At 39.5% G+C, this 19,362-nt stretch overlaps 2 protein-coding genes across 2 annotated transcripts in view; both read right to left on the reverse strand.

The window, feature by feature from the left end:
- PUS7 (pseudouridylate synthase 7 (putative)) overlaps positions 1-19,362 on the reverse strand; it is a 54,268-nt gene that overhangs the window by 22,642 nt on the left and 12,264 nt on the right. The window contains exons 5-7 of the mRNA XM_012650306.1: positions 18,389-18,533; positions 11,255-11,366; positions 9,335-9,412 (exon numbers count right to left, since the gene is read on the reverse strand). Of these exons, the coding sequence (XP_012505760.1) occupies positions 9,335-9,412; positions 11,255-11,366; positions 18,389-18,533 (335 nt within the window). The remainder of the gene's footprint in view (positions 1-9,334; positions 9,413-11,254; positions 11,367-18,388; positions 18,534-19,362) is intronic.
- On the reverse strand, positions 3,755-4,015 carry LOC105815178 (small nuclear ribonucleoprotein F-like). Its single transcript, XM_012650307.1, has one exon. It carries the CDS (start codon positions 4,013-4,015, stop codon positions 3,755-3,757), a length of 261 nt encoding a protein of 86 aa, XP_012505761.1.

Genomic DNA, 19,362 nt, shown 5'->3' on the forward strand with positions numbered 1-19,362 from the left:
AGACAGGGTCTCGCTCTTGCTCAGGCTGGTCTCGAACTCCTGACCTTGAGCAATCCACCCGCCTCGGCCTCCCAGAGTGCTAGGATTACAGGCGTAAGCCACCGCGCCCGGCCTTTATCTTGGTTTTTATTTGCATCTTCTTGTGAGTGAGGTGAAACATCATGTGTTGACTGTTAGTTAACTGCTTGTTCGTTCTGTTGTATAGTGTTCTACTGGATTATTACAATTTTTGGGTTTTTGGTGTAAATGATCCAAAGCAAAAAACAAAAATTTTTTTCTGATTTTATATATTAAGGATATCTACCCTGTACCACACATTTTGCAAATACTACCTCCCATTCTCCCATGTTGTGAATTTATAGTATTTTTCATTTTTAGAAAATTCCCAACTTGATGTTGAAAAAATCCAAAGTTAGAGAAAAGCAGCAACAGATCTTCCCAGATTTACTTTACAGATCTTTCTTTCTCTAAATATATGAACATGCCCACCCCATACCCACAACAAGGTAAAACTATATATTTTACTGAACCACTGAGTTAGTCACTGCTATCTGGTCACTTCACCCCTAAGGTGAAATGTGCATCTCCTAAGAACAAACAGTCTCTAGTGTAACCACGATGGTCTGCTCAGGAAGCCAAACGTGTACTTAACACTACTATCTAATATGCTGTTCATATTCAAACTCACCCAATTACATCATTTTGGCATTTTGTTTTGTTTTGTAAGCTTCTTAAATTCAGGATCCAATTGAGGGTTACATACTGCAGTTGTGACATCGGTGTGTTTGGTCTCCATTAAGCAATCTGTCTAGCCTTCTGTTTTTCATTACATACGTCTGACTTTCAGAAGAATCCAAGCCAGCAGTTTTACACAATTGTCTTTCAATTTGGATTTATCTGATTGTTTCCTCATGATTAGACTCAGGTAAACATTTTGGGAAGAATATTATTTAGGTGATGTGGCCTTTTTCAATGCATTATGTCAAAAGGCAATGACTGGCTAGGTGCAGTGGCTCACGCCTGCAATCCTAGCACTTTGGGAGGCTGAGGTAGGAGGATTGCTTGAGGCCTGGAGTTTGAGACCAGCCTGAGCAACACAACGAGACTCTGTATCTACAAAAAATAGAAAAATTAGCTGGGCATGGTGGCGCATGCCTGTAGTCCCAGTTACTCAGAAGGCTAAGGTAAGAGTATTGGTTGAGTTTGAGGTGGTAGTGAGCTAGGATGGTACCACCGTACTCTAACTGGGGCAGCAGAGCAAGACCCCATCTCATTAAAAATAAAGGGCAGTGATTCAGTTTGTCCATCACTGATACAATAGCTTTAATCATTTGATTAGGATGGTATTGATAAGATTTTTCCACTGTAAGAATACCTTTCCCTTTGTATTTAATTAGTAATCTGTGGGGGAATACTTTTGAAATTATGTAAAAATCCTATTCCCACATGGTCTTTCACCCAATTGTTTAGGTACCCACGGATGACTGCTGCCTGAATCAATTATCACTGTGTTGTATGAGTTTTTCTATATTTGTTGGCATTCTTCTGTAAATAAGGACTATGCAGAGAAATTTTAGTGAATTCATAATTCCTTCTTTTTTAAATAGCTATGAGATTTAAGTCATACTTAGAAAGTGTATAACCAAAGATTTTGTTTTTAAAATCTGAAGTTTAAGCAGGCAGTTGCATTTTTTATGTATGTATTTTGGATCCACCTGGATTCCTAGCATAGGAAACTGAGGTAGGTAGCCAACTTTATTTTTTTCAGATGGCTACCCAGTTATCCCATCATTTTTTGAATCAACCATTTTTTTCTCCACTAATTTTAAATGCACTTTATATTCTTTTTTTTTTTTTTGAGACAGGGTCTTGCTCTGTCTCCCAGGAGACAGTGTAGTGGCGTCATTATGGTTCACTACAACCTTAAAATTTCCGTGCTTCAGCGATCCTCCTGCCTCAGCCTCCTGAGTAGCTGTGACTACAGGCATGTGCCACCACACCCAGCTCATTTTTTTATTTTTTGTAGAGAGGAGGTCTTTCTCTTGCTCCGGCTGGTTTCAAACTCCTGGCCTCAAGCAATCCTCCCGCCTCAGCCTCCCAAAGTGCTAGGATTGCAGGAGTGAGCCACTGCACCCAGCCTTAAATGCTACTTTGAATACATACTAAATCCTTGAATGTATCTGCATCTGTGATTATTCTACCTAGTCATGTGCCAATATCAAATTGCTTTAACTGCTATATTTCTATAACATGCTTTACTATCTACTGGGGCCAAATCCCCTTTATTAGTCACTTTTCTCAGAATTTTTATGGCTTGTTTTGTATCTTTTTCATACTGACTTTATGATCAGCTTGATTAGTTAAAAAAATTTTACTATTATTTTCATTAATAGCAGTATTAGTTTACATAATACATCTGTTCAGTAAGAGGCATATTTATATGTATGTAATAATAGGTTAATATCATTCATTTATTCAAGTCTTTTACATCTCTCAGCATTTCAAAGTTTTCTTCATTGAGATCTCATACTTTTAAAAAATTTTTGTCACAGAGGGAGGGGGGAGGAAGGAAGGTGCAAAAACCTACCTAACAGGTACAACGAATGCTATTTGGATGATGGGCACACTTATAGCTGTGACTCAAGCATTACAAAAGTGATCCCCTGTAACCAAAAACACTTGTACCACTTTGACACTTTGAAATAAAAAAATATATATATATGTCCCTAGGTATGTTCCCTTTTTAAATTTTTTGCTCCGTAAAAGATTTCTTTTTTCCATTGTAATTTCTAACTGGCTGTTTTGTATAACATACTGATTTTTGTATATTAATATTTTTATCTTTTATAACTTTCAACCAACTCCTTGAGTAGATTGAGAGAACCTGCAATGTGGCTACTTCCCTTCTAATTTTTATATCTTATATCTCTTACTTCTTAATTTTGTTTGCATTAACTAGCATGTCCAGAACAATGATAAAAAATAGTGGTTATAGTGTGGTATCTTTATCTTGTTTTTGGTTCTAAATGAGATTTACTTTTCTTGTCATGTAAACACAGTATTCATCTATTTCTATCTTAGTAAAGAGATTTTTGCTTTCTAATTAGAAATAATCTGATACAGTTAAAAATAATTCATCAAATGAAATTTATTTATTTAATCATTCACTTTATTAAAGATTCTCTAGTGTGGGTCATTTGGGTTGTTTCCAATTTTCAATATTAGAAATAATGGCACGCAGTACCTCTGAGTACATAGAAAAGTGATTTTAATTTTTCCTAAAGTCATATTTCCTTTGAAAAGACATCCACTCAGTACTATCAGAACAAAGAGGCCGGACATGGTGGCTCACACCTGTAATCCCAGCAGTCTGGGAGGCCGAGGCGGGTGGATCGCTTAAGGTCAGGAGTTCGAGACCAGCCTGAGCAAGAGCGAGACCCCGTCTCTACTAAAAATAGAAAGAAATTAATTGGACAGCTAAAAATATATAGAAAAAATTAGCCGGGCATGGTGGCACGTGCCTGTAGTCCCAGCTACTCAGGAGGCTGAGGCAAGAGGATCACTTGAGCCCAGGAGTTTGAGGTTGTTGTGAGCTAGGCTGAAGCCATGGCACTCTAGCCCGGGCAAGAGTCAGACTCTGTCTCAAAAAAAAAAAAGAACAAAGAAAACGTGCGTGTCACTTTTTTTTTGAAAAACAAATCTTTATTGACTTTCTAGTCAATAAACGTATGTATTTAAAAAAAAAAAAAAGATGCTATTCTCTCATTTTCCCATCTTCTTCCTCTTCTTCAACACCTCTGATATAAAGGACATTATTATACCCTATTAAAACTTCACCCAGATTTCGTGACGATGTCCCATCCATGTATCCTTCTTTATTTGCAAGCTGCGTGTTAATATAGACATCTACAGATACCAGGTAGCCCTTGTACTCCATTCCCCACTTAAGTTTCACCATGACTGGCTTTCCTGTTAATCCACTGAGGAAAGGTTTCGGGTTCAGGGGTAAACCCATCGTAACTACAGACGAATGTTACAGTTTACTTGCCACTGACCAAGCTGCAGCCTGTCCCTTGTGACTACAGGAGCTGCCTCCCATGTGTTTACTTTGTTGAAGAACATACTTTTTACTCCTTGACACTGTGTCTGTGGTTTCCAGAGTTGGACTTTGACCTCACTCCTGCTACCAGGAGAGTGTAGGACTAGGTCTAGATATGGATCTCAGGCATTGGGTCTGCACAAAAGGCTGAGTTCTGCCCCAAAGTGGTTAATCATGGAAGCAGCCCCACAGAGGGGGGATGTCTTTGCCCCACAAGCCTCTAAAGTCCCAACACTACGTTAAAAAATGGGGAAATTTTATCCTACTTTCTAGTTACAAATATGTTGTTGTCAAGTTAAATAAACTGTTTAAAATTTGCCTATATGATACCAGCTTGCCATCTGATTCCACGGAATTCTTCTTTCTTTGATAAAAATTTCCCCATACTCCCTGGATACTCAATCAATTCCTTGATACATTACAAATCAGCCTATTTGTTTCCTGGTTCAATATGTAGAGAAGCAGCTTGACCAATCTTCTCGAGGAAAAAAATTATCATCACCCCATTAATTAATATAGGAGCTAGCCAGAGAAGTCAGGAAATGGGCAAATCCTGTACTCCATTTCCTCCATTCTTGTTCAACCCTAGGGCCAAACACAATCTAGGACAACTCTAAACAGGGTTTGTGGGCCAGGTGCAGTGGCTCACACCTATAATCCTAGCACTCTGGGAAGCCGAGGCAGGAGGATCACTTGAGGTGAGGAGTTTGAGACCAGCCTGAGCAAGACTGAGACCCTGTCTCTACAAAAAATTAGAAAAATCAGCCAGGTACAGTGGTAAGTACCTGTAGTCCCAGCTACTGGGAAGGTTGAGGTACAAGGATTGCTTGAGCCCAGGAGTTTGAGGCTGCAGTGAGCTATGATGATGCCACTGCACTCTAGCCTGGGTGACAGAGCAAGACTCTGTCTAAAAAAAACAAAAACAAAAAACCCACAGGGTTTGTGAAGTAGGTATAGTCCAGACTTAAGGCAGTGGCTGAGAGGCACCAGGCCCTTGACTTCAGATATATGGAGACAATGGAAGAACCCAAGGGCATGAATTAATCTAGTAATTGTACCCCAAGGAACTCAGAAAGCAGAGGATTAATATGAACAGAGTGAGAAACAGGAGGACACAACTCTTCTTTTATCAGTAACTACTGCTACAGAAACTGAGAGAATAATGTAGAGTCAGGAGCAAAAAGGAATCAAATAGGAAACTTGGTTGTCCTAGAGAGAATTCCCTGGAGACTGTTTCATGATAGTGTCACGGAAGTACCTGACAGTGCTACTCTTTTTTCTAAATTTGAGGTAAAATTAACAACACAAAATTCACCTTTTTAAGCGTTATAAAGTATACACTTCAGTGATAGTCACAATGTTGTAAAACTGTCACCACTATCTATTCCAGAACATTTCCATCACCCCAAAAAGAAACCCCATGGCTATTTAGTAGTCACTCCTATTCCCTCTCCCTGCAGCCCCTGGCCACCTATAATTTTCTTCCTGTCCCTATATATTTCCCAATTTTAGACATTTCACATAAATAGAGTCATACAATATGTGGCCTTTTGTGCCTGACTTCTTAATGCCATGTTTTTAAGGTTTATCCATGCTGTATTATGTGTCAGTACTTCATTCCTTTTTATGGCTGAATAATATTATCTACTCTTGAATATACAATAGACATCTACTTCTGAATCCCACCGGCACAGCAAACAGAACTATGCAGGTGCTCCCCGAGAAAAGATGGAAGGAAGCTGACAATCGATGTCTTTGTGACACTGTTCACAGTTTTAACTGTGATGATCCTAGACAAAGCTCTTTATAAATTCACAGAAAATTCAGTGAAACTAGGGAACATGAAAATCTTGCTTTTATACATCAGGAGCCAACCTAAGCAGCATGTTGCACAGAAAACCTTTATTAACAAAGCCAGGCAAGTACTGGCCCAAGCTCAGAAAGGAGACTGGCAGGAACAGGCAGGAAAAGAAACAAATCACACTGAATGAGAATGTTCCTGTCTGAGATCCTGTTAAAATCACTAGGTGGCTTTAGAGTTACACGAAGCTGAAAAGAAATAGTGCTGATCCTCAGGATTAATCAATCCAGCAATCATTCAAATCCTTGCGTGGCAGAGTGTTTCTCCTGTTCGCTAGTTCTCACGGGAAAAACCACTCTGCCCAGCCCCATGTATCCATTAAGCTGACCAAGGGTGGCAGCCTGTATCCGCAAGATAAGTACTACGTCCTTTCAAAGGGCCAACGTTTAGGTGTCTAATTTGGTTTCTTATTAAGTCAACAGGAAGATGATAAAGGCAGCAAAAGTCTGTAAGGACACAGCAGCGTCCTGATCAAGTATGACACCTGCTGGCTGACCAAGAAAAGAAAGAAAAATCCTCAGTCTTCAAATACTCAGAGACTTCACTCATAAAATGCAAAATAAAATAATGAGATGCCATTTTTTGATGCTCACATTAGCTAATGATTTCCACTCCCCCATCCCCCAACCATAACCGTGTGCTGGGGTGGATTCTGAGGAACTAGAATAAAAGTGGTAGCTGGTATCAGCTTTCCGCAGGGCAATTAGGCTTTGCTATCAAAAACCATTAAATTTTTCTTTGTTCTGACCAGCAGATGGAAAAAAAAAAGAAAAAACCATTAGAATTTCATATTCCCTTTAAGTCAGTAATCCCACCGCTAAGTTTATCTTAATGAAGTTGTTATAGATGTGTGCCAAGATTTAGCTGTAAGTCTGTCACAGACTTGCTTATGATAGCAAGAAACAGGAAACAATGTAAACATTCAAAAATAGAGTAAGAGTTAATAAATTAGGATATATTCATATATTTAAATATATTTTGCTATGTATTAACAGGGAATGAGGTATATCATTTATTGTTTGAGTGAAAAGAACATTTTGTATAAATATTTTGGTATAAAAGAGAAAAAAAATCCCTCAAAAAACATATCTCAAGTTGTGAACAAGGTGATCTCTGAGGAAATACAATTATGGCATAATGTAGCCGGGCATGGTGACACATGCCTGCAGTCCCAGCTACTAGCCAGGCTGAGGCAGGAGGATTGCTTGAGCCCAGGAGTTTGAGGTTGCTGTGAGTTAGGCTTATGCCACGGCACTCTAGCCCGGGCAACAGTGAGACTCTGTCTCAAAAAAAAAAAAAATTATGGCAGAACTTTCATTTTCTACCTAGTTCTTATCTTTTTTATCAGGGCAAAAATTCAGAGCCAGACAGAAATCACAGGAATTGATCGCAATATTTGAGATACCAAAGTGAAGACAAAAACCTTCTGTTGTGTTCTATATCTACAGAGTATGGGAAAGCCAGAGCCCTTAAACTGCCATCCCCCGCAACTCCCATTCATCTGAGTTTCTGGTGAGCCCACTGGCCCATCACCTGCAGAGGCTATTTCAAACCTCCACACTCCTTTCACATCCCCTTACCCACCGCCTGCCCCCTTACCCTCAGCAGACGACTCCACATGCTAGAAGTCACAGGGAAGAAAGGAAACCAGGCCACCAGGTAGGAACACTGTTCACCTTCAAGCATCTCTTCCTGCTGTCTTTCGAACACATCAACATTTGCACACCTCACCAGTAAAAGCGATGGAGAGAAGATGTTCTTACTCTTCTTTTACAACTACACCATGGTCAAGGAAGAAAATGACTGGAATAATCCATTAGGATGCAACCAAGAGCTTGACCACTACATCATTTCAAGTGAATCAGAAAAGTGGTGGAAAAGAAGCCTGACTGGATTATGGGGCAAGAGGAGATAGCACCTCAAATTCTTTATGAAAAGTTGGGAGAATTATAAATAAATACATATGTTTAAGCGGAGATAGCAAACATAGACAACTTTATTTTTAACTACAGTGTAACTGACATTCAGTAGACTGCGCATGTTCAAAACATACATGTGGATAAGCCTATGAAACTATCATGACATTCAAGATAATGAACGCATCCCCTCCTAAAATTTCCTCCTGTCCCTGTTATTTCTCCCTCCCACCACTCCTAACCTCTGGAGGTGCAGTAAGATGAAAGCCTGAATTTTTCGGATGCCATATAGCTATTAAACTCATCCTTCCCTTTTACCTTCACTATGACTGAGTGGGTTCAGACCCCTGTTCTTCCTCCCCAGAACATGGCAATAGCGCTGGTCTCCAGTTTCATGCATCTTGCTCTGCCTGCAACCCCTGATCCAGCCTCCACACACAACTGCCCCTGTTTAGATTAAGGTCAAGTCAAAGGTCCTCAACAAGACCTAAAGGACCCTTCAGGATCCGCATCCTGCCTACTCCTCAAACCTTTCTTCTTGCTACACTTCCGAAAAACTAAAGTACATGCCAGGTACCGAATGTGCTTGCCCGCGTCTTTTCATAAGCTGTTTTCTTGGTTTGGAACTAACAGCCCTAGACTCTCCCCAGCCCCAGGAAATCCCTACTGATCCTTCCAGAATCTAGGCTGGTGGTTCCCAACCAGGGGCAATTCTCCCTCTCAGAGGATATTTGACCATGTCTAGAGACATTGTCTGTTATCGTAACTAAGCAGGGAAGGGGGGCTGCTACTGTTCTACAGTTGGTAGAGACTAGGGCTGCTGCTAAACCTACAATGCACAAGATAGTTCCCACAACAAAGAGTTTTCCAGCCCAAAAAGGTCACTAGTGAAGAGGCTGAGAAGCCCTGATCTAAATTAAAACTCAAGCATCCCATTTTGTGTGAAAGCTTCCCCTGCCTGCCCTCCCTGTCAAGTTCCTTGCTTGCCGATAGGCATGCCCTAATACCCAGAGCATACGTCTATTGCAGCATTTGTCTCACTGCAGGATAAGTTCTGATTTACTTGTCTGTCTGCTCCATTAAATTATAATTGCTTCAAAAGCAGAGACCGTTTTTTTAAATCTGTAGATCTCTGGTGTGTAACAAAAGAGCCCACTCACTATTTTGTAATTAAAATTTAAATAACATACCTACATTTAATAAAAAATGAACAAAATAGAGAAAGAAGCACTTATACTCTTGGCTCTACCACAAAAATCCTTTAAAAATTACATAATACGTTTGATATAAAAACATTAGGAAATACAAACAAGAAGAAAAAAAAACGGAAAAGTAATTTTTAAATAGGCAGAGGTACCATCTAAAGATGGAAGAGATAAACCTATAAAGTAAATTTGAGAATTCTGAAAAGCTGTGCTAGTATTTTTACAGTTATCATGTTATGGACTCTCTACTTACTTGAGAACAGCAATCTCTTGAACTGTTATAGCCCTTTTATCTTTGGTTCCCATGTAGGAGAATATATTTGGCTTGACTCTGGTAAGATAGACAGAAAATCATCTGAAGACACGTACCATAAGAAAATCATCTTTCTTATAATTTAAATTTTGAAATAAATATACTTAAAAACATAACACAATAAGAGAAAAATGAGGAGAAACTTTATTTGAAAAAATCAATCCAGGAAAACATAAACTAATACGTAAGCTAGAAAAGTAAGTGATAGCTGGGCATAGTCCCAGCTACTCAGGAGACTGAGGGAGGATTGCTGGAGTCTGGAGTTCAGTTCAATGCCAACCTGGGCAACACAGTGAGACCATAACTCTTAAAAAATAAATAAATAAATAAATGATGACTGAACAAGTCCCTTTTTAGCAGTGTCTTAGAATATCTGTGGCTATTAGTAAAAAACTGGTGTTGTTCAAAGACTTGGCTAGCCGGTAACAAAAAAGGAAATAATGCACTTCCCATTGATCATGTGCAATTCATTAGATTACATAAAACTGTGAAAATAAGGAAAAATGCATTCTAGGGATATAATGTACCACTCTGAAAATTTTTTATCTTCAATTTTAAAAAGTAATAGTGTATGAATTTTCCTTAAATGCATGCTATGGCTTTGTACAAAAAAAGTCAAATGCTAAACCAGGGATCTGAATAGTTTTAATATGAAGATACAAGTAAGCTAGTTAACTAAGACATATTTTGTAAACTTAACTGCTCCATATGAAAAGGAAAAAAATAGGAAAGATTTCTTGAACCCAAGCAATCCTCAATTCCAGATCTCAGAGGAACTTTTTCCCCTACTGTCTGTTCCCCTGTCAGGAACAGTCTATTCTCCTTGGCTCAATTTACAGACACAGTACCACAAACTCTCTCTCAGGGAGCTAATAAATAGTGCAAAAAAAATGTTATTTAATTGGATACCATGTGTTATGGGCTCAATTATATCCCCCAAAATTCGTATGTTGAAGTTCTGGCCCTCAGTACTTCAGGATGTAACCGTATTTGGAGACAGGGCCTTAAAAGGGGCGATTAGGTTAAAATGAGCCCTTTTAGGGTGGGCCCTAATCCAATCTGACAGGTGTCCTCGTAAGAAGAGGTTAGGACACACACAAAGACACCAGGGGTGCGTGTGCACAGAGGAAAGGCCATGTGAGGACACAGTGAGAAGGCAGCCACCTGCAAGCAAGGAGAGAGGCCTCTAAAAAAACCCAAACTTGCTGACACCTTGATCTGGGGACTTCTAGCCTCTAGAAATGTAAGAAAATTAATTTCTGTTATTTAAGCCACTCAGTCTGTGGCTTATTGTGTTACGACAGTCCTGGCAAACTAATACACTGCGTTACCATATTTAAACTGAGTTAAATATATATTAGAAAGCAAATTTCCATAGCATACAGATTTGTTGTGGTGACTGCAACCATTTCTATTTTTTAAAAATGCTTCAGCACCTTGCCCACCCTCAGAGATCCAATCTCTGCTGTATTTGCATTCCTATGAGAAAATCTGACTGGTCTCAAGTTTTCCATTTCATCAGCCTCCAGGAATTGAGAGCTCCCAGTTTGGTAAAGCCAACCTTTGCAATGACGTCCAAGTATAGCCTTTTCGGGGAGAAAGATTATTTTTATTTTCAGCCAGATGGATTGGTAACTCTCAACTGCGAAATATTTACTAACAGAAATTTCACCCTGAATTACTGGGAATATGCATGGGGATCAAAGAAAATTAATTCATCTACTGCCTAAGAAAACTATCATTGAGAAGCACATTTGCTATCTATGATTTATGGCCCTGCTCCTTTTTCCATTATTGTGGAAAGAGGAAAATATGTACCTGGTGTTTGATTTCGTATGAGCATAAGAACAAGATACTAACCTTAAATATTTGGAGAGTACGTTAATAGCATCCATGGTGTCTTTGTTTTCCTTGTATAGTACAAAGTGGCAGTAACTTCCCCTAGATTTTGGCCAAGAATGTTTTCTTGGATCTTAAAAAACAAAAAAGGAAACATTATATATACCACAATAGAAGTTATTTGAGTTTTTTCTCATGAAACCCTTCAGAGCTTATTTTTCACTGTAGAACCTTTCAATGAGAAATCAGATCTAGTCTAACAAGAAATATAGGTTAAGTGGTTATAACTATGTGCACTATAGGCGTTAAACTTTCTGTGATTGGACACTTAACGTTTTCTGTCCATATTTAAAATCAAAAGCTAAAATGCAAGTGGTGTGAAAGTGACTCAGACTCAACAGCAGTCTTCATACAGGAGTCCCGCCGACCCCCAGCCGTGTTACTTTAGCAGCATGGGTCCGACAGGTGGGCTGACTAGCTCTCTGGAACACACGCAGTCCAGAAGGAAACAGCAATTAGCTCGGAATCTACAAGGCTTGCTTTATATCCACAGTTAGGTGTTCACGCACACGTAGGCTGGATGCCTTATGGTGGTAGTGGGGGTGTTGGGCAGAGCTTGTGAGGAGTTGCCTCAGTGACAAGATTAAATTTTTTCCAAAGGCTATTTCCATCACAACAGTTTGGCTAATGTCTACCTTACAGAGGGAGAGTAGCTGATTGTCACTCCTGGGGAAAAGGAAACTAAAAATTAAGCCAGGTTAAATGCTAACTTCAGAGCTAGTGTTACTTCAATTGTTCAACTCTTCTGGAGACCGACAAATACTGTATGACCTTGGAAAACTTAATTTTTAAAACTGTTCTTTTATTTGAACATTTCAAATACACTATAATCTAAAAACATTTATTTAAAAAATGTAAGATTTAGATTTAAGCTGGTCAAAGAGTGTTTTGAAAAATCAATACTTTTGAGAAAAACATGTAAGCCAAAACTGTGCTTTACAGACACTGTACAATAATATTCACGAGTCTTGTGTGATATAAAGCTACAGTTGTTATTTGAACAACACGATGATTTCTCTAACTCCATGAAAGAAAACCTATGCAAAAATATTTCATACAATCTCTAGAAAGAGTCCTCTATGTTTAAAAATGTTCCTTTGTCTTCGTCCCTAAAATAATGCTTTTGCATGAACTCATGAAACCTTTACCTTCAGAGGCTTAAGATATTTCTGGTACTGAAGTTACTTAGATATCTGGCTTTGTCAAGGCAAAAGCACTGCCTGATAGGTTAGTGATTTAAGCTACAATGTAAAGAACAAAAGAATCAGTAAACCATCTTAGAAAACTGCCATAGCATATATACCTAGTGAATCACTTTTCCTTCCTGATTAACATGTGAGTCTTTTCTGTCTTGGACAGAAAACTATTACAAGTATTTCTTTCGCTCTTGGTGTGAATTCCTCACAATTTCTTTAGAAAATTGTTGAGTAGAAATAACATTTTTGGTTTTCCTTCCAGTTCACTATCAGTTAAGCAAAGTTGTCTATACTTAGCACTTGTGATAAAATCACTGGCATTTCACTTTCTCTACATGAAATGCCAAGCGCTCTTACCTGCTGCAGTTCTGACCTCTGTCCAAGTGCACAGCATGAAGAGCACAAGAGAGCAATGTTTAATTTATAATATTAAAGTGCTTTAGAGGTGAACATGCAAATGATGGCATGGTAAGTTTATACTGAGGACTTCTACAGCACCTGGTAGTTATGTGGTGGGTTAACAGCCACGTAGACATGAACAATGGAATGTTGTGGAGGCAAACAGTGAACAGGTAGAAAACTCACCTACAAGTACAGCCTCCCTGTTCTCAATCCCTTCACAATGGGCATGTCCGTTCATGCTCAGAGCTGTATGGTCTGTACCCATGGGATGCAGCAAAAGGTTTAAGACTAAAACACCAGTTCCTTCCCCATCCAGGGATGTGTCTTCTTCAATATGGGAAGACACATACCAAAATGCCATTTGTGATTATGTTTTGGTACCGCGATTGCAAGTATTTATTGCTTTGCTTTGTGCTTTTCTGTGTTTTATGAGTTTTCCTGCATTGAATTATAAAGATTTTTTATTTAAAAAACGTTGAATGATTATAGAAAACGGTTATCAAAATTCTTTACCTTACAGATTAAAAGAGATTTAAGAGATGATTTAGAGACTTATCCATGAGTGCGGGGCTCTGACCTTGTTTTTTATCATTTACTTTAACAAGCTATCTGTATGTAAGAGACATTTTTGAGATAGAGAAAAACTGGACATACAATGGGTATTATATATTAAGAAATTATTATTGATTTTGTTGGATGTGATAATAATAGTTTAGTCCTTATTTGGTAAATACATACTGAAGTATTTATCAGTGAAGTGATGTGTTACATAGAATTTGCTTTAAAAATGCCCCATAAGAAAATAAAAGTGGGAGGGAGAGATCAAACTGAAACAATAGAATGTTGATTATCTCAAAGATGGTTTATGGGTACATGAGGGTTCCATATACTACTTCCTCTATTTGTGTGCATGTTTGAAAATGTCCAAGTAAAGTTTTTAAAAACACTTGTGATAAAAGGTGATGAAGTGTAGCTACATGTTTTCTTAACAACCCCTTCAGTGCATTCACAATTAAGTATAATGGCAAGAAATAAATGAAGCCACAAGAAAATGAAATACTGTTATACCTTAAGAGAAACCATGACAACTGAGTATGAGTTTTGGCTCATAAGCATGCATCTTCTATTAGCAAATCTAAGCACTGAGCATGCATACATTATCTCCTCTGCGAATAACAGATACAACTATGGATTTTTTCTCTAGGTGCACTCAATATACAAAATAGTAAGCATATGCACTAACTGGGAATATTCTGAATAACAGAAAATCAATGAGTCTTAATTTATTTTGGGCAAGTCGTTTGACTTTATAAAACTCCAATCCCTAAGCAGCATATACTTAGCTTAACAATTTAAGTGAATTTAAAATAACTTGCAGACATTTTTGAGACACTTTGATTTATAATGCAAATGCAAAGAATTCTCAGGCTGGGTAATATGGTTCCTATTTTCCACCTTCTGAGGGTCTGACACGTCAGTCTGGTAGAAACGGAAACCAGATAAAAGGGAAACCTAGTTCAGGAAGATCCTTGTATTGAGCACAGAGGTCCCCATGAATAAGGAAGGAAAAATGCTTATAGCTTGAGAAAGATGACAGGATGGAACAGCATGCAGAATGCTCTTTCCTTCTTTTTTTTTTTTGAGACAGAGTCTCACTCTGTTGCCTGGGCTAGAGTGAGTGCCATGGCTTCAGCCTAGCTCACAGCAACCTCAAACTCCTGGGCTCAAGCAATCCTGCTGCCTCAGCCTCCCGAGTAGCTGGGACTACAAGCATGCGCCACCATGTCCAGCCAATTTTTTTCTATATAGTTTTAGTTGCCCAATTAATTTCTTTTCTATTTTTAGTAGAGATGGGGTCTCACTCTTTCTCAGGCTGGTCTCAAACTCCTGAGCTCAAACAATCCGCCCACCTCGGCCTCCCAGAGTGCTATGATTACAGGCGTGAGCCACCGTGCCCGGCCACTCTTTCCTTCTTATTCAAGGTCATTCCCACGGCCACACCCCAGCACATCAACCTTTTGGCTTCCTCAGAGATCCTGCTCCTTTCATTATCTTTATTTTACTACTCTACTCCTTGAATGTTCACCCTCCCTCTCCACTGGCTCTCCCCTTTCAATATACAAATACCTCACAATACTTCCATCTTAAAAGCCAAACCTATGTTCCCCCCTCCTTAACAATGTTCCCTTCCCTTCTCCTTGTATTTGCAGCTTATCTGAAAGAGCAGTTTGTATATACTACCTTCCATCTCAGTTGGCTGTGTAAACTGGTGTCCAACCTCATCATTCCACTAAAACTGCTCTGGCAAAAAGACAACACTGATTTCCACGTTGCTAAACTGAAAGATACATTTCAGAGTTCTTATCTTGCTGGACCTCTCTGCAGCATTTTCCCTGCTGAGCACTCTGATTATTGAGAGTTCCCTGTTCCTGTGGATTCCCTAATACCAGTCTCTCCCAGAGAGCTTCTCTGTACTATCTGGCTCTCCCTCCAGAGTCTCTGTGGATCCCTAGATCCAGGAGCCCCTCCTAGGAACCATTCATTTTCAGAAAGTACAGAGAACCTGTACATATCACATGGCAGATTTTATTTTTTACGTAAGGCTTTAAAAACAAGTTCTTAGAGGCATTTGAAATATATACCATCTACCTTAAAACATAAATTAATTTACCTGCTTATATAATGTTGTAATAGTTACAGGGTATTTTCAGAAAAATACCATATGTATGCTTTGATAGGTACAGCAATGTGCCCTGTCAAACTGGCTAAACATACAAATTAATGTCTGAGTTTAAACAGTGGTAATTTGTGGTGTTGTGGTACCATGATTTAGAATCTACCACATCTATGTTTTAGGATGTACAGTTCTACTGGAGAAAGTTTAGACTAAGAATATTGCAAATCTGCTAGATAATGTATAAACCACCAATAACAATTTATATCAGGGTTTGGTAGTAAAAAAAAGCTTAAAAACATAAATTGCAAAGCTTTGCAATGATGCTTTAAAAGCTAATTCACTGCAAATGCAAGGTGGCCCAGGAGGACCACCTGTCTTTGGTAGTGTGCTCTATTTCCAGGGCCATGAACAACAACCTCCAGATACCAGCTCCCCTTCCTTTCCCAGGGGCATTTACTTCAGCCCACTCTCAGCATGTGGGGGAATTGGGTCTGTAAAAGATGAATGCAAGTTCCCAGGCACCTCTCTGGGCCGAGGAACCACCTTCCATGAGGAACTGGGAGGTATCAGCTCAGATGGCAGAGATTCAGTCCATCTTTGAATAAATGTCACAACACCTCAAGCCCAAGAGGTGTGGAGCTCTATGCAGGGGTTGATCCAACCTGACTGCCTTCACGCCTTTTTAAAGTAAGAAATTAACATTTTACTGAACATATCCAAAGGGAGACGGGAAGAGTAGTTCACATCACATAGCTGAGTCAAATACTTGGAAAATCTTTTTTTTTTTTTTTTTTGAGACAGAGTCTCACTCTTTTGCCCGGGCTAGAGTGAGTGCCGTGGCGTCAGCCTAGCTCACAGCAACCTCACACTCCTGGGCTCAAGCAATCCTCCTGCCTCAGCCTCCCGAGTAGCTGGGACTACAGGCATGCGCCACCATGCCCGGCTAATTTTTTCTATATATTTTTAGTTGTCTGATTAATTTCTTTCTATTTTTAGTAGAGACGGGGTCTCGCTCTTGCTCAGGCTGGTCTCGAACTCCTGAGCTCAAACAATCCGCCCGCCTCGGCCTCCCAGAGTGCTAGGATTACAGGCGTGAGCCGCCGCGCCCGGCCAAATACTTGGAAAATCTTAAGGAAATTTTGTATCGAAAAAAATGAAAAGTGAGCATGGCCTAAGCAGAGAAATGTGGATAAAAACAGAATATGAGAAATTTGGCACCAGTCACCTAAAGAAGGAAAAGGGTAAAAACCACCCCCCCCAAACAGTAATGGCCTGCAAATGCCCTCCCTCCCCTCACAAAACCTAACATCTCCTAGGAAATGATGATCGCTTCTGAGAGGCAACCAGTCAAAAAAATACAGCTTTTGCCTTTTCCAATCTGCTTCCTCCATGACCACACCGAGCAGAACAAGACCCTGGTAGCCTTCCCAACTGGGTTCTTTGAGAGAATGAAGACCAAATACACCCAGGCATCACTGTATGTAGATATCACCTTCTCTCCTCTATATCCAGAATAATTACTAGCTATATACCATCCTTGGGAACAGCTGTTCAAGTCATTTTCCACTGGGTTTACCTCTCTTGAGTGACCTTGACTGAAGAAAGGCTGCTAAGGTGATATTTTATACTTTGACCCAGACAATAGAGGAACATACAGTAACCACACCATTAGTTTGCAGACTGAAATGTGATTAACAACTTGTACTCCAAGCAGTTCCAGAACATATCACCTCCATGTTCCTCTTAGTATCCACTGAGAACTGGCTTCAGATCTCCTCCTCCTCCCAACTGCTCAGGTTTCTCATTTCTCTGTCAATACCAGACTTGCTGATTTGACTAGATTATTTTCTCAGGCATAGTTAAATTTTATTTCTGTTCCTTTTTTTCTTATACCCTCTTATTTCAGAAAAATGTGGTTATAAACAATTAAGCTTCATTCATTCACAGTACTAACTTTTAAATTAACCTAAGAGAATACTGACAAAGCTCTAATAATTGACAGTCTTTTTGTTACATAGTCTTGGCAAGTTCTGCTCTAACGAATGTATCCAGAAATAACTCCATTAATAGGGGCCATCACTGGTAGGGGGGAAGGGTAAGGAAATAACTTTTTCCTGTTGTAATTTTCATTAAGATTTTATCTGCTGATTTCATGGGTAAAAGAAAAAAGTCACTTAATTTTTCTTAAAGGTTATATGCAAATAGAAATTTTCATGGATGTAGAAAACACATTGAAGGTAAGTATCAAAGTGATTCACTGATGATACACCCATTCCAAATGGATGATACACAATGAAGATGGGCAAAGACAAAGGGGAGTCTTCCCATCGATCCCAGGTCTTTTATGTGCGACTGAAGAAGGTACTCACAGTTGGAAAGCAGCAACTCTTTCAATAAAGGAATCTTGCAGGAAATATGCCACTGGGATAGGTGATAAGCATTTCTTGTTCATCTGAAAACTTTCTTTCCTCCGTTAAGAACACAGAGTGAGCAATAACCCTTCCATTTTCTTGAACTGCCACTCAGCCCACTCTGCTCTTCAGGGAACATATCAAATTCCTAAGGCTCTCTCTCTTAGGTACCGCATTATTTCAGCAAACCTTTACTCACATAAAAGACCTAATGCTCCCTACCAGACAGGCAGGCTGCAGGACTGTGCTGGCATCTGAAACAATATTCACCCTTCTCTGAAGGAGTGACATGATCAATATCCTCCTCTGAACAACAGCAAAGTAGCCCCTGAGCATGAACAGGTGACCAAAGAGCAGGCTCTGCCTCCCTGGGCCATCTGAAAGAGAAGCTGGTCACTCACACACTTACTTGCCAAAGCCTTTCTTCCAGCTGTGTGGTAGGCTACGATGTATTTCTTCCCCTCTCTATCCTCTGTTTTTGTCTCTAATCCTGGAAACAGAGATTTGATAGCTTGATGGATGACGGTTCTTTTCTCTTTGGTGTCCTCAATAACCTATTGAAAACACAAATAGCAACACCACTAACTTAACAAACATTATACAGGGAAGTAACATTGAATTAGTAAAAACACTGCTCACCTTATTAACTATGTGAAATAACAAAAGTGCCTGGGTATGATTTTAGAAATATTTTAGAGCTTCACAATACTGCAAATCCTAGGAGCCTGCTAATTGAGCACGTCCATCTGCCAGGCACTGCATCAAGCACTGTCCGTTCGTTCAAGACTTTATTTAATCCTTGTCATCGCCCTGCCATACCACCATTACATCCATTTAGAGGTGAGGAAAATGAGGCTGGGAGACATTAAGGAACGTGTCTAAGGTTATACCGCTGGAGGGTGGTAGACCCGGATCTGAAATCCAGACTGTCTGGCCCTGGAGCCACTATCACAGAAGCTCCCTCATGGTCTCTGCTGGACAAACACCTCAGAGTTCATGGGAGGAAATGTAGGCAAGCCGGGCCTTTGGTATGTCAGAAACTCAATCCTTCCAACAGTCCAACCTATTCATACAACTGCCTCATACTGAATCCTATTCTATACAAATTCTTTTATAGTGAGGTTCTAGCAGTTGGTTCCCAATAAAAATCAACATATAGAAATGTAGACTTATTAGTTACATGACTGTTTCAGTTTTCAAGTGTGTCTCACACTAAGAAACACATTTTACCTCTTTACTCAATAACCACAAATGTGAATGTATATGGCCTGATTAAAAAATCTGAAAAATGGCTGGGCGCGGTGGCTCACGCCTGTAATCCTAGCTCTCTGGGAGGCCGAGGCGGGCGGATTGTTTGAGCTCAGGAGTTCGAAACCAGCCTGA

The sequence above is a fragment of the Propithecus coquereli genome, unplaced genomic scaffold (assembly GCF_000956105.1).
Source record: "Propithecus coquereli isolate 6110/MARCELLA unplaced genomic scaffold, Pcoq_1.0 Scaffold32, whole genome shotgun sequence".
Classification (NCBI taxonomy): Eukaryota; Metazoa; Chordata; class Mammalia; order Primates; family Indriidae; genus Propithecus; species Propithecus coquereli.